This window comes from Cinclus cinclus, chromosome 4, assembly GCF_963662255.1.
Source record: "Cinclus cinclus chromosome 4, bCinCin1.1, whole genome shotgun sequence".
NCBI classification, from domain to species: Eukaryota; Metazoa; Chordata; class Aves; order Passeriformes; family Cinclidae; genus Cinclus; species Cinclus cinclus.
In genome coordinates, this window is record NC_085049.1 from 6589961 (window position 1) to 6606837 (window position 16877).

The following is a 16877-nucleotide window of genomic DNA, read 5'->3' on the forward strand; positions in this document are numbered from 1 at the left end:
AAAAAGACTGAAGACAATAAATGTTTCTAAGTAGCAGTGATCACTGAAGACTTTTTTCTCTCATTATGGTGATTCTCAGATGACACAAAAGCAAAAAGTTCAAGAAAAACCACTCACAAAGACACTGGCATTTCCAAAACGCATTAGCAGAGTTATGGAGGTTTAAAAAAGTACTTACTTGGTATGTGTCCCATAACCTGATGGTACACCGTAAAGGGACTTCTCTCATCAGCAAGTTATTCATCCAACGGAAAGCAAACTGCAAGTATTTCACCTCATGCTGATCCAAGTGCCTATGAACTTGTTCTGAAGACAGAATAAACAGGTATTTTACTGCAACCTTTCTGAAATCTTGAAGTATTAAGCGTACTGACTCAAACAATAAAATACTCTTCCAATCTCAAGGAAATAACTTGTGGTGGTGCATGCAAATTCTCACAGCCAAATGAGGACACCCAAAATATAAGTTAGTTAAACATTACACTGTACTGATTTTTCTACTGCTAGATGGATTGAATACCTGGTTTGAGTTGCACTATCTTAATAGAACATTAAGATCAGAGTTTTACAATAAATATACAAAGTTATAATGTGAAATTATTAGGTACATATATCCTCACTAACTTCTTAGGCTACAAACTATTTCAGGCAACACTACAAGAAACATGGTTTCCAAATAACACAAAATAACATGACCTCCAAAAATAAAATTCTGGCAACCAAGAAAGAAAAATATAAAATTAAGGTGGCAAAAAATATAAGGAAAGGACATGTAAAGGCTGCATTCAAGACAAGAAAAAGTGAGATTAATGTGTAGGAAATAGAGCGAGAAAACTTAACTAATTTGCAGCTTAAATAATTTCTTAATATTATAGATAAATGCAAATAAAACCAATAAAATAAACGGTTTCTAAACCAGTACACTCTCACACTGTGTTTATTGTAGAACATATACTATTTGAAAGCTGTGATAATCACTTACAAGGGTTATTGCTAGAGCTAATAGAACTAATCTACTACATGGCTTGTCTATATTGAGAGAATTTTCTGCAAAAAGGATCACAGACATTCTGTTAATAGGCTTTAGTTAAACAGGCTCAAATATGACATTGGCATGGTGTAGATGACAAATACTGCAGAAATGCCAATATCTTCTTTTGGACAAATTTATGACAAGAAGTCTTTGTTAAAGCCTAAATAAGACATTCCTACTGTCTTTCTGTATACAAATACATTCTTTGGAGATTTTTGCTGCCCAGATCATCCCTTCATCCAAATTCACAGAGGTGTACTATCAGCTAAAACAATGAGTAAATGCTCATCTTCCAAACTTTACAAATTTAAGAACTATCTAAAAAGGCACTAAACCACTAAATTAATAAAAAGAATAATCCCAAGAATATGACAGCACTATTACAGGAAACATTACCTAGAGATTAAGGTAACACAAGTTAAGTGATACTAAAGTATAATAAAGACTGAACCTGTTCTTCCACCCCCCCCTCCCCCAGATGCATTTTTTTGGCTATATGAAAATGTCAGGCAATATAAAACAGTTTGTTTTAATATGGAAGCTGGAAGTAGAAATCTTTTCGCTTTTAAAAAAAACAAAGATGAGGTGTTTATTTAAAAAATAAGACATCACAGCACATCACTCCAAAGATACACTTATCACATCTTGTCTCCAATAATAACTGAAAACAAGTATTGATGAAAATGTATTAAACACAGGTATTTCTCCATAGCATTTGTCAGCCTCTATTTATCTGTGGCTAAAACAGTCTTCAGCAGATCTGGTATCTGTGTTCCTAAAGTCACAGCCTTCCACAATATAAATAAATATAGACAAATTCTTAAATGTTGAACTGTGCACCAACAAGGTGATGCTGCACCGACAGTGAATTCAGTGGGAAAATCGACTCTTTTGACCAGGTGCTGATGCTGTGTTTGATGCACCCCAGGATGAGATTTGCCCTTCTGGCCAGGACAAACCAGATCCTGTTCTTCAGGGCTGTTCTCTGGCCCCTCCTCTCTCAGAATTACTTCATCATGGGTGCAGAGCTTGTAACTTCTTCTTGTTAAATTTTCAAATCTTAAATAAATCATTGATGAGTGTCCAATGCTCCAATCTAACAAGATCCCACTCCAAGGCATCCTGTTCTCAAGAGTCAACACTGCCCTCAGTATAAAATCACCTGCAGGCCTGGTAATGGTGCATTCAACTCCTGCACCCAGATCACTGCTGAAAATCTTGAACAGAGCTGGCCTTAGACTTGAACATTTAAGGACAACACTGGTGAATGCTCACCTGCCAAATGTAGCCTCACTCACTAGAACCCTTTGAGCCCTGTCCCCTGCCAGTCATCATCAGATCACTTATTCACACCAAATTAGGAATTACTATTGTAATTTGCTTTGGCTGCCTTTGCTTTAGAAAAAATTAGCTGCAAGTTAAATACACTGAAGTGGGATACTGGGTTAAATTTATTATTTGAATGTCACATTTGGATACCTACCTTACAGACTACTATGATTCAATAATCTAGTACATCAAACAGGATGCAAAAAAAAAAAAGGCAGTTTTATTTCTAAGCAAAGTTACTAACTCACAAATTTTTTGTTCTTCACACAGCAGAAACAATTTTCATTTGGCTGTTTGTAGCCATTAAAAGCAAGTAATGAAGAACAATAAATTGTGCCAGTTGTGATATTTCAACTATGGTAGTTAATGGGCATCACGAATTTCTTGAAAGTTGCTTTCTAGTCTAAACAAGTTGAAAAATGGATTACTAAACTCTGTGCTTTAGACCTAATTGATGCAAAACTGGAATAGAAGATGCATTGAGTAAAGAAGCTAATTCTTCCTACTTTGCAAGTAATTGTAAGCAGAAGTTAATTTGCTGATAAAGGCAATTTGGACCAGCATAATCTAAATCTAGATTTTCCATTTCAGTGAAAATAAGCATGTATGTGCAATGAACAAGAAGATATATAATTACTGTCAGCTTTAAGACTTCAAGCATTTTATAAAAACAACTTCCACTGCAGCTTCTGATAGCAAAATTATTTTACAGTTAAAAAAATAATTCTTTAATCAAAATTCAAAAGAAATAAAAATTACATTTTGTAAGTTTCCCAACACTTTCAATAAATCTACACAAAGTTTGGATGAAGGCAGTATTCTGATTAAAAAATGAAATACATTACAGAGATGCATTCTGAAGTAGGATATTGTCAAAAAATTGGTAACCTGTAGACAAAATCCATTTATAAGTCTTAATATTTTTATTAAATACACTTATTGGTACATTATTTAGAATTATCATATTTAGCCATCTAAAACAGATGCTTCTCATAGCAGATGGGCCCATACACATAAAATATTTCTTCTTCATGCTCAATGTCAGCATCTCCTGCTGTTTCACTGAATTCAAAATTAAAATCTATATGGTTACAGAATCATGAACTAAACAGTTAAGGAGAGAAACAACCTGCCAAAATAACTCACTCGACTGCTGTCCTGACAGGAGGATGGTGTTAGAACAAGTCCCTAGGCAAGCAGACACATATGCAAAGAAAAACTGCAAAATAATGTAAGATTATGCCTGAATTGCCAAATGACTGAGGCACAGCATGGTGTCACCACATCCATCTGTACAGTTCAACATTTCAGAATATTAGCCTTTAGGCACTCACCTTTACACAAAGATTCCTATCAATCCTAGCAATAATTTCTGATGTTTGACCTATTTTTGAATATTACTTTGTTTACTTTTCAGTCATATTTCATACCCTGAACACTTTATTCTTAACTTTATTTTTTTCAATATTTTATACATATTTAATCGTAAATATAAAAAGCACCAAGTTTTAAAAATTATCTGAAATGCAGGTAAGCTAACAATATCTCACATTCACTACCTTGTAGTTCAACAAAAGGAAGAAAAGTGAGTATTTCTCATGAAAAAGCCACATAATTTTCCTTAAAAAGTGAAGGAGTAACTGCTCCGATACGAAAGCTAAAGGAAAGTAAAATAATGAGCCAATCTTTGCCAGAGGAGCTTATTGGCATTGCTCTTTGCATGCACAATGATTTTTTTTTCCATCGATCCTTCACGTACAAAAACATGCTGCAGAAACCTGTTAGCACTCCTGTTTTCCATGGACTCATATCATCACTTAGGCTGGAAAAGACCTGTAAGATCTTGATACTAAACCATTAACCTAACACTGCAAAGGCCACCAATAAAGCATGTCCCTAAGGGCCACATCTACATGTATTTTAAGTCCCTCCAGGGATGGTGACTCAAACACTTCCCTGGGAAGCCTGTTCCAGTCACTGATAATCCTTCTGGTGAAGAAATGTTTCCTGACATATCTAAACCTCTCCTGACACAATTTCCTCTTGTCATTTCTTCCTATCCTGTCACGTGTTATTTGGGAGAACTGACCGACCCCCACCTGGCTACAATCTCCTTTCAGGCAGTTGTAGAGCACGAGATCTCCCCTGAATCTCTTTTCCAGGCTGAACACCCCCAGCTCCCTGAGCTGCTCCTCATCAGACTTGTTCTCCAGACCCTTCCCCAGCTCCATTGCCCTTCTCTGAACTCACTCCAGCACCTCAAAACCTTCTTGCAGTCAGAGGCCCAAAACTGAACCAGGATTTGAGGTGTGGCCTCGCCAGTGCTGAGTACAGGGGGACAATCACTGCCCTGTCCTGCTGGAGGCACACAGCATTTCTGATACGAGTCAGGATTGCAGTAGCCTTCTTGGGCACCTGGGCACAGGCTGACAGATGTTCATCCAGCTGTTGACCAGCACCCCCAGGCCCTTTTCTGCAAGGCAGCTTTCCAGCCACTCTGCCCCAGCCTGTGGTGCTGCAGGGGGTCGCCGTGACCGAGCAGCAGGACCCGGCATTTGGCATTGCTGAACCTCACACAGCTGGCCTTGACCACTGATCCAGCTGTCCAGATCCCTCTCCAGAATCCTCCTACCTTCCAGAACATCAACATTCCCACCTGAACTTGGTGCAAACAGACTGAGGGTATGTGCACTCCATCCCCAAGTTACAGTTCCCACATACTGAACTTTGCTGTCCTAAAGAAAGAACCTCGTCACCAGACAATGACTGCTTTCTTTCTTAGTACTCTATTTGTTGAAAGTTAATTTTTAATCTAATCGTCTCTCCTCAATAATTTCCACGTTGTTCAAAGCCAGGATGTTAACAGGAAACAAAGGAAAAAGTTTGGAGTAAAATCTTAACACCAGATGTTGCCAGATGCAGATAAGGGCTTACAACACCCAATGTAAATTCTGAACAAAAGGAATTCTGTCAAGATTACAGCTTAGAAATTAGTTATTTGTAGTTATGTATACTAACTTTGATCAATACACAAAATTCCTGATGACTGAAGACATTCTAAAGATCATAAAGGTGCACTTCAAGACGAGACCTCATGATACGTAGTTCCACTTCAAGTAACAGTAGAGATCCCATTCAAATATTTACATGCTGATTATATCGTGTTGCAGACTTAGTTGTTTTTTTATAACTAGTTAAAATTGTCCACTGTGAAAAACAGCAATAAAAACTTTTAAAAAATATACTGAAAAGTCCTAAAAATGACCATATGACTGGCAGAAATATCACCAATTACATTCTCCTCATGGCCTACAATTTAAAGATAATGGCCTATTTAAATTTAGCTCATTATAAACATATATCTCATAGCTATGAAGGACTGAGAAGTAGCTTCATCATAACAAAAGATATGGTCCATATGCTAACAAGCCCAAGACACTGATACCAAAGCAAAAGAAGAAAATACTAGAGGAGAGAAGGAAGGAAGGGAAGGCCTGGCTGCCTCATGGAATCAAATGGAAGTAACAATTCTGTGCTATGTAACACCAAATGAAGGAAAATATTAGGAAAAGCATTTAGCAGTAATCAAGAAAGATCTACCCATCTAGTTAAAAGTTAAGAAAAACCCCATGTTTCCAGGTGGACCTCAAACTTAATATTCCAAGTGCAACAAACAACAGGAAAAACATACATTAGATGAGACACTTCTGGGTACCATCACTGGATTTCTCTAGCCTGTTCTTCTAAATCACCACATAATAAAAGGGCACTGGCACTTTTTAAACTTCCCATCATGTGGAGCATCTTTTTTCTTCCCTTTTTTTCTTTTCTTAATTTGCCATGAAAATAGTAAGTTTTGGCTATTTAAAGTGCATACAGCAGTCAGGAATTTACAAATACTTTTCCAGTCAGTCACAACTCTCCTGAGATCTCTGAACTCTGTAACAGCATACAGATATAATCACCACAGCAGAACATAAATATATTATTTAAAAGATATATTAATTAATTATAATGCCCAGTGAACAGCACTTACAAGTGGATTAAAGTATAATACGGTAATTACAACTATAAAATCAGATATAAAATAGCTACTAGTGAGCTAAATAAAATAGCTTCATTAAAATGAGAAAGAGCATTAGAGTGCAAATTAATTAAAACAATTATGAAATGCTTACAAGATTTTCAATCACTTCAGCACCAACCTGATATAGAAAGATGGACCAAGAAACAAGGTCCTTATTAATCACTCATTCTCAATAGCAGCAGTAAGGTCTAAATAAATTCTATGTCCATTTCCAATTTAAAATGTTTTCACATGACTGAGAATACCAGTTTTGCAACTCTTGCAATTAGAGCCCTTTTTTTCCAGATACTTCAACACAATCCTAATTCGAAGTTATTGGTGTCTGTAAAATGTTTTACAATATAATTAAACATGAACATAATTTTGCACATACAATTATGCATTCTTTAACCATCAACCAAAAAACCATTAGCATGATTGAATATGTAACAAAGACAGATCAAATGTCATCTATTACCACAGTTTCATTACCAGTTCATTGTATGAACACCCAAGGTTCCAATTAAAAACCAAGTTAATTAATCTATATCACTTATATTGAACAGATAACTTATTCTGTGAGTTCTGATTACACAACAGTAAATGGATTAATAAGGAAATGCATTAGTTTTCATTGATATTTTGACTTTTTGAGAGTCAGATTTTCCTACAGAAGAAAGAAAAACAATCTTCTCTGGAGTTTAAAAAGTTCAAAGAGCAGAGAAACTGAATGTCCTTTAGAAACTATGGAAGTAATAAAACGACTCATGAGGAATCCCTAAGTACGTTTTGGCTTAACTTGTCATATGAAATTAAGTTCTGAGCAGAATGTGAACTGTTTGTGTTTGGACTGCTCTATTGGAATTGGCACCTTTGTCTCTTGGGACAAGAACCTGCTGAGTGCAAAACAGTCACACAATATTCAGAGAAGAAATTGTAAGAATATCGAAAGAAATCTGGACATTTAGAACTTTAGCAGCCCATTAAAAAAACACAGCTCTTAACTAAACTCAGACCTTAGAAAGGATAATTCTACCAGTACTAATCCTATTCTAATGACAGATGCTTTATAAACTTCACCAATGAAATAAGAAAACATATTATACATATATAACAAGAGCTTTATCAACTAACCTTTTAGACATATTTACAGCAAATATTTCAAAGGATGAGAAGTGCATAGAATGGTACAATTAAATAAGCCTTTTCACTGTGGTTAAACAAAAATGCATATAAAAATGAAATTTTTTTTTACTGCCTAGATTTCATGGAGAACTTGATCTGAACATATTTACACACCACTCTTTACAAGACAGTTATATTTAAAAATTTTACGTGAATAGCAAAACTATGAAAAATATGAATTTAAGTTCACAACATGAAAGTACTTTATAAGAAGTCCTTAATTCAGGCATCATCTAGAGAAATTCAGATAACAGGCCAACCCAGACGTTTGCAACCCAAGAGTAAAACAAAGTATGATTAGTAGAGTCAGGATTAATTTGCTCAGAACATTAAGACAAGAGGCATTATCTAATTCATCTGTCATTTGGTGTGAATGAAAACACATATAAAACTTGGCAGCAAAAAGAAAAACAGGACTTATAAAATTATTAATAGAACATGGTTTTAAAAGTTGAAATAGCAATTTAACTGCACTTAGGAATAACTAATCCTCAAACAATACTATTCAGTATTTATGAAAAGTCATTCTTTTAAGCAATCAGAATATAACAATTTCAATTTCGCACTTAAAATAATTTCCTCTGGAAAAATTTTTAAAGTTTACAAAAATAAAATGGAAATAAACTAGAAATTGTCCTGATAAATACATCATATGTAGGAATAGCTGTGGTAACTCTCCAAAACAGATGGTCAGAAGATGCATTCATAATGGAAACAGCAGAAAATCTGAAATTTTACTGAACGTTTGAAAAATGTAACTGAATTCCATATAAACTTCCTCATGAGAAAGTTAAAATGCAGCACTCTATGTTCTTAGGTATTTTTCCATTACTTCCATTTTCAAGAGAAAGGGGAAATATATATAGCAACAGTAAGCTTTTTATTTATTATTTTTCATCATTTTCTTCATTTTTCCATCTCTTGTTACTAAAATTTAGGGGAAAATTCTACAAAACTATTGGTGATTTCTGGTGACAGAATGTGAAACAGTAATAACACAATTCCTTTATCTACAGGGAAAAAAATACTTTGAAGAACACAAATGCAAAACCTGAGTTGAGTTGCTCCAAAAAAGGTAAAAAATTTTTTCAAAATTATCCCCACACAAGATGCAGAATGTTTATACTGAGTTGTCAATGCTGGTTTTATAATTTCCTGTAATACCAATAAGAAGCCAATATATACAAAAATACATTTAACATTGCAATAGGCTAAGGACTCTTTCCCTAGAACTGCCTTATTGCTAATTTGGAGAGAATACTACATGATTTTAACATCTTTTATCAATGTTTATGGAATCCCCAGACTACTTTTATCCACAAATGCTCAGCCTTTGTGTCTACCTTAAACTCTCATGTAATTACCAGCTGTCTTACAGTAAATTGAAGAAGTTGAGACTCTTCCAAGCATGACACCAGCCAAGTGCTGGAAATTCTGGAAACACAAATCCTAAATTAATTTGGGCATTCCTATACCATGTCTCTGATTTCAAGCCCAAATGAAGTAAAAGTAGAAGATAGTGTGCCATGTGAGTATGACCTTTTGCAAACCATGAGAAATGGTTCATGATTTTGAGCAGAGAAGTTCTACTGGCATTACAGGAGACAGAAAAGAAAATCAGTTATAAGAGATTCCTTATATTATTGAGCTATCTATTGATCCTCCCTCTCAATTTTTTTGTATAATTCCGAGAAAAATCTGAATGATGATGACAAGTACACTAATGAGATTGAATAATGTTTTATCTTCAAACTCCATCTCATCTATAACAACATTCCATTAACAGACTAAAAAAATCCATTACACACAATTTATCAAAATTATTTTCTGGAGTTTAAGCAGAATGAGATTATGATTAAATTAAGAGAGTATTTTGGCTGTTTGAAGTATTTTGCAATATTCTGGAGTGTACACACAAGGACAGTTACTTTGAGGGGAGTTGTGATCCATAAGGCTGGGTTAATGAAGGTTGCTAGAATCACTGACATAATGCATTAGCACTCTCCAAAGCACAGGCATCACCTTTCATACACTGGTAATCCATTATTATTAGCAAATAAGCAGTACAGGCTTCATCTACTCACACAGATACTTACTACACCAAGATTTGCTTCACCATGCAGTTACCCAGCATCAAGAAAATGTGACACAACACCAACAGGAATATTATTTTCTTGCACAGTAACCTTAATGAACACTTAGGATAAGTACAGGCAATACAGATCATGAAAAGGCTTTTTCAAAAAGCAAAGCCACTGAATTTATACAAGCCATACGTTTCCCTTTAACTGCAATACAGCAAACCCAGAATAAAATGACAAAAGCAAAAAGGAAATGAAGAGTAAACCACAATATTCATTAAACTACGTCATGATTCCACCAAATAGCCAGTAAATTCAGGATCCCTTAGCTGAGTCATCCAAAAGATTATGACTGCAGCACAGAACCACCATTGTCTAATTAACAACTAAAACTTTATTTTAATCTTACACATTCTTTGGTGTGCTTTTCTTGTAAGAGAAAGTAACTGAGTGGACAGTCTTCTAGACAAAAAGAAACAGCCCAAAAGAGTAATGAAAACTGTGTATCTTTCCTACCCAAAGCTTTTAACTGGACCCTGTATTACAAAGTTTGCTATCAGCAATACAAAGTCCAACTGACAACTAATTACTAATGGTATCCCTCCAGAGTCAGCACAGGGGCCAATATCTTTGTTAAAAGCTATCAGTAGCATAGAGTAGACTCTGTGTTTGCAAATGATACCAGATCAGGAGGAGTGCTGGACACACTGAAAGTGAGGGCTTACTGTTTAAGGAACCTTGGCAGGCTGAAGGAATGGCTAAGAGGAACCTGGCTCAGGAGAGGCAAGTGTCCTCTATTTGGGATGGAACAGTCTCATTCACCCAGCACTGACTGGGCACAGCTTGATGGAAAGCAGCCAAGGCTGCCAAGAAGGACTTGGGGAACGTGGTGGACAACAGGCTGTACCCAAGTCCAGAAGGTCCTTTCAGCAAGAAAGGCCAGACATATGTTAGTAAAGAAGGCAGCAGGTCAGGGGAACTGATTCTTCCTCTGTGATCACCACTTGGGAAACCATGCCTGCAGCATTTCATCCGCTTCTGTCACACTGGCACACATGAGCAAGCCCAGTGGGGGGCAGAGGAAGCTGAAGCACTTCCCACGTGAAAGGAGGCTGCTGGAACTGGGTTTGCTCAGCCTTAAAAATAAGCCTATGAACAGCTTCATCTACCTAGTGGGAGCACGCAGAGAACTTGGAGCCAAATTCTTCTCAGAGATACATTGAGATAAAATAAAAGGTGGTGCACATAATATTTTTTTTTTAAATGGAACTTATTTAAATAAAAAAAAAATAAAATGACAGTGGAAGTAGTCAAACTTCCAACAGTCTTACTCAAAGAAGCTGCAGAATCTGCATCCTCAGAATCACTCCAAACTCAGCAGGGCAAGACTCCACACAGCCTGCTCTAAACTGACCCTGTGCCATTAGATAAAGACCCATCGAGGCATGGCCAAGGGCTTGGAACAATGACTTCCAGAGGCCCCACATAACCTAAGCAATTCTAAATTTCCACCAATATTTAATAGCAAGCACTCATGATATCTACTGAAAACTACAAAAAAAATGTATAAAGGCCTCACAACTTTATTTTAAATTAAATAAAAAACAGAACCACACACTTTACTTTCAAAGGATGACCAAAGAACAGTATAAGGTGACACAACTATTTGCTACAACTCTATTTTTTTAAAGTGTAAAGCTTTAAAAACAATGCTTCCTAAACCAAATAACTGAGAAAAATTATTGAACTATATCCCCAAAGCACTGAAGGTACAAATAAGACTTCAGCATTTCTTTTTCCTTAAATTAATCAATAATACATTGTATTATACTTAATGTTTTTATTCAATCAAACAACAAAGTTGCCTATCAGGATTCTTTTTCTAATTTTAAAAAATTGGTTAAACAATTCGTTTATAGAAATGTTCCTTGACCAAGTTAAGGAAGTCTATTCATAGGAATTTTAATTATACACTTCATTTAATATATAATCACCTGCTTCTGAAATGTAAACATCAATATTGATGCAAGACTAAAATTACATATAAAAAGTACCATCATGAAAAGTTAGATTATTTTTAAGCAACAAAACCCACTATTTTAACTATATTTTTAGTATAAATATTTAGCTACCCAAGACAGACAAAATATGCCCTTATATTTTTCATATTCACTAGCATTTTAAAAATATATATCTACAACAAAAATTTTACATGCACTTAAGTTTATAGTGTAATTCTACACAAACACTTTTCTCCTGCCCTTAGTTTTTGATCAGTAATAATACCTTAATATCCTAGAAAACCACAAAGACCATTAACAAATATGAAGGATGTACATTCAAGCAGACAAAAATCTCCTAAGCCAAGCACAGGCACAAAAAAACCTTCACAGTATATGAAAGAAAAAGAGGGAACTAATGTTTCCAAGAAGATTATAAAATATAAAGCTACACAAGAAATATTTTTTCTAAGTCATCAGTGACAGGCTAGTGTTGCAAATATATGCCTGGTTCTGCTTGGCAACATTTTGTTAATACTCTTTCATTAATTTAACAAACTATCAAGAGAGTATGTTTAGAATGAGCAAGCATTATCTCTTGCATTTCATTTAATTAAACTCTGTTCTAGCTATACAACAGTCAGCATTTCATGAAAAGAATTATTTTAAGGGTGAAGGTAAAATATTTCAAAGTGTGCTGCTAAAACATGAAAGCATAATCTAAAATTACCCCTGCACATACTGTAATTTATCTATAAAATTAAAGATGTTATTTCCAGAGTTCATAATTAATTGGATTCCACTGAGAAATTATGCAGGCATTCCAGATAGCAAAATGATGCACAAAGGCACAAAACATAGTGCCGAAGGACAAGCATCAACAACCACTGTGACTTGCCTGCATAACAACAACCATTGAGGCTTAATGTGAAATGAACACTGGCTGCCTTTTGTATGTGGTCATTACTCTGCTGCAAAGAAATTGCCATTGAATTTTGATTATATTGCCTTAATAAAAGGTAATGCAAGAGGTTCATGCTCTAGTGGCTTTCTTCTAAATGATACACGACAGTGATCCACAAAGGCCAGTGTGCCACAAACTAATGATGACACCTCACCTGGGGAAGGCAGTGTTACTGCACCACTGCAGGTGCCTACAGTGATGTTGGCTTTTCTTGCAAACACTTTAACTAAACACTTTCAATTTAACATCAATTCACAATTAGTTTGCCTTGGAGACTTACCATCAATCCGACTAACAAGTTCTTCCAACATCTTCACCTTCTTCTGGATTCCTGGCTGTGCAAACGTGTAGTTATCCTAAAGAGGAGACCACATCCAAGTATTAGTTGCAGAAAAGCAAATAAGGTTTCTTTTCTTTCAATCATTTTTTCTAAATCCGCGTATTTTTCTCCATTTTCTTATGGTGTTCCTGTTTTGTGACTACATTTCCTAGGTCTCCGTCTAGAGTAGAATAGTAAATTGTCCCACTGCACAGTCCTGCGAGACCCCACCTCTAACAGCATATCCTGTACTACTCCTGCATCAATCTGCTCATCTAGTGAAGTTACTTAAGTGCACAAATCCAAGTAGCTTTAAAAGGCCTTCATCTGACATGACAATGTGCCATGCTAGAGACTTTTAAGGTGACTCTTTTTCTCAGAAATTTACAATTCTACAAATAATGTAGGAAATAAAAATATTAAAATTTGGCTTATAATCAGAGACAGGGAAAAAATTTCATCTTTTGAAGTACAGAGTAGTAACTTCAAGCAGCATAAGAAATCAAAAGTTTGTTTTAATGTACTCATAACTGTTCTGAACCCAAGATTACAGTTAATAACATTAATCAAAACCTAACACACAAGCTATGTAGCTAAAAGGACATTATATTTGCATATATTTCTTTGAATGAATTAACTCTAAAAGGGTTTTTAATTTGTGGATTGCAGCTTTATAATATAGACTTGAGTTTGAAATAATGACAGAAAGAAATGTAACTGCTTGAAACACAAAGACGTGGATCATTTAAAATAATTACATTATTTAAATATACAGCAATGTTTCTGGATATTTAATTGACAATCCCTCCATTCAGCTCATTTTGTTACAGTTGTCTTCCTGTGATTCTTGAAAGATTCAAGAAAATAAAATTATACCTACATATTTTTAAAGAATTTTTTTTGTATAAGCACCATATGCATAGAAAATCGAGGTAAAGGATGTTTTGCCTCAACTGCTATTGTTTGAGTAACTCCTTTATCAATTGGAGATAAGTAATCTCAAAAATTACCCTAAAAATTTTTCACTTACATTGAAATATTAATTTTTCTTGACGTTATTTCAAATTTTAACTTGGTCTTAGAGTAAAAGAGATGACTATCAGTTCACTTTTATGTATCCTGGTAAGTTTTTATATTTAGAACCAAAAACTTTATTTACATGGAGGTTTTTTAGGTCTTACTTGACTTAGGAAACTGAACAGCAATTTAATCTTCAAATTCTGTAAAATTGCCATAAAGCATGAAGCCTCAAAGCTCACAAGGCAAAATGATACACTAATAATTCTGCAAATTAAAGTATTTCAGTCAACAAGTAATTTACAGTATCAAAAAGTATCAAAAAATCTACTGTATGCTCTGATCATTTGCAACTGACCACAGTACTGCAATTTTTAAAATTATAGCAAAATTTTCTTCTAGTCTAGCAGTAGCCCTTTCACAGTAATTAATATTAGAACTCAGTGTATAAACCAAAACAGTATAGATGAGGAAGCAAGAATAATTCTCTGAATGTTTTAATTTTCCATAGGAAACACCAAGTAAAATAGGCAATAATTTCAGCTTGTTGATATTATTTCACAAACAGAACATGAACATCCTTTTTAATTCAATAAAGCACCAAAATAAAAAGAATTTAAAGATTCACACAGTATTCAGATCTGTTATAATCTCATTTTGGGGAGAAAGAAACCATCCCATGCACTGGAACACGGCCTTTTATACAAGCCTGACACACACCTGTATTAGTCATGGATAATATCCGTGGCACAGCATCTTTAGGAAATCATAATTACTTTCTTTACAGGATGTACTCAAACAACAAAAAGTATTCCCTTTTTTTATCATCCCAAAATGTTTATGTACTGTTCTATAAAATAACGTTCCTATATTTAACACTGAAAGCAAACACAGAGTTAAAACACTACTGCTTTGCTCACTAGTCTCTCCCCAGGTAGTGCAACTCTTGACTGTGATCTATGAATCCATAACCACTTTCTTTTCTCAAAGATTAATTTACTCCACACAAACCTGGAAATGCAACCTAAAACTGCCATCTTGATCTGAAAACACGTACATTTGCTTTTCACTACATTTGATCTTTTGCTTATTTATTTTTCTGTTCATTATTTCAGCTGCAAGCTAACTCAGCTGGGGTCCACTCTTCCACTTGTGCTGACTCACCTAAACTGGAAAGATCTTTATTGGATTCCCCAGTATTCTCTTCTAATTAAACTGTGTTGTACATATGCCCCCTTATGACACTTGCAGTCAACTTCCTGGAGTTTGTGAAACTGTGACAAAGACTTTGTAATTGTAAAAGGTATTCTGTTACCCACTATTCTTGCTCCTTTTGTGCTTAGAGATGAAGGAAAAATATTAAAACAGAAAAGAAAAAAAAACACGCCAAACTCACAAAATTCACCAATTATTCCTCAGGGAAGATAATTATTTTCTTAATTACTTATGACTATTTCAGAGTTTGTTTTTTGCTCATTATGGGTGGTCAAAGTTTCAAATGAGGGAAATATAACAAAAAAATTCAGGATGAAAACAAAGAGGTTCACTTAAAATAGCTCTTATTTCTAAACAGTGTTCTTGACACTTGCCAGTAAGCATTCACATATGACAAAATATATGTATGGGTATACACCAGAATCCATGATAGACATAAAAATTCATGCACTGGTGTGCAGTGAATATCTAAAATCCTTAACGTTCTGCTCAGATAGGTTCCAGCACACTTCCAGTGAACTATGCTAACCTACTTCACAGCTGAATGGTTATAATATCTAGTTCAGACTGACACATAATTAGTTTCACCTTACAATACAGAAAGTTAGGGCTTTATAATGTCACAGGAGACCAAAACTTGCATCAGCTTCAAATCTTTGTGTCAGTAGTCTGTACTTATTCTGTAGAAGCTGGTATAACTATCCTACTTCCCTGCAACTAGGATCTGGCAGGATTTCACAAAACCTAGATGTTATAATTTAAAATAAAACACTAAAATTACAGACTTCACTGAGCATTTTAAAAACTATTATGCAATTACCTTTTTTTAAGGGTAGAGAAATTTTAAATGGAACAAACTTGGAAAAATGCTCATAACAAATTTAACTGGGATGGTCCTCCAGAGAGGGGGAGGATGGGGGGGGGGGGGGGAGAGAGAGGGGGAGAGAGAGAGAGACTTCATAGGCCCTAGCTGAAGAAAATCCCTCATCTTTTTCTCTTAATAGGTGATGATGGGATAATTTTACAAGAAGAACCATCAAGCTGAAGAGGAATGGAAAATCATCTTTCATGTCATCATGAAGGAGAAACAGAGCCAGCCAAACTAAAAGAAAAAACACCGTCAGTAATTTAACATAATGACTTCAGCCAAGCAGAGGCATAGGCAAATGCCTCTGAGATGAGAAATCATTTCAGGTCACAAACACTGTTCACCAACAATGTACTGAAGAAAATATCAAAAACATTTACGGAAGCAAATGGAAAGTTTTGAAACAAAGTGTTCGTGTGTTGTTTGCTCATTTTAACAAGGTTCTATCAATGAGATCAGCGTTTTTAAATATAGAGGACACACTAAGCAATTTGTATAAATCATACAGACCCATTGGCCTGGATGACTATTTTCTCTACCAAGGTATATTTAAGAATCCTATATATCAATTTAGTATGTTCAAATATAGTACCACATGAATAAATGACAACTGAAAGAAAAAGGTTTTCCTATGTCACAAGGAGACCTCCTGAATTCTTCTTTTTTACTCATTTAAGTACTTCATTCACATATTTCTGAATTCTCTAAGCAAACTCCTACTAAAAATCTTGCTTCACCTTGCTCAGAAAGTTATACAAAAAGATAGGGGCAGGATGGAGGGAAGCATGACACTAGATCAT

The 16877-nt window shown here is 35.0% G+C and overlaps 1 protein-coding gene across 4 annotated transcripts in view; it reads right to left on the bottom strand.

The window, feature by feature from the left end:
* Positions 1 to 16877, bottom strand: part of TBC1D22A (TBC1 domain family member 22A) — a 135764-nt gene that overhangs the window by 65615 nt on the left and 53272 nt on the right. For all 4 annotated transcript variants that reach the window (XM_062491594.1, XM_062491591.1, XM_062491593.1 and 1 more), the window contains 2 exons: positions 12939 to 13014; positions 179 to 306 (listed from right to left, as the gene is read on the bottom strand). In XM_062491594.1, the coding sequence (XP_062347578.1) occupies positions 179 to 306; positions 12939 to 13014 (204 nt within the window). The remainder of the gene's footprint in view (positions 1 to 178; positions 307 to 12938; positions 13015 to 16877) is intronic.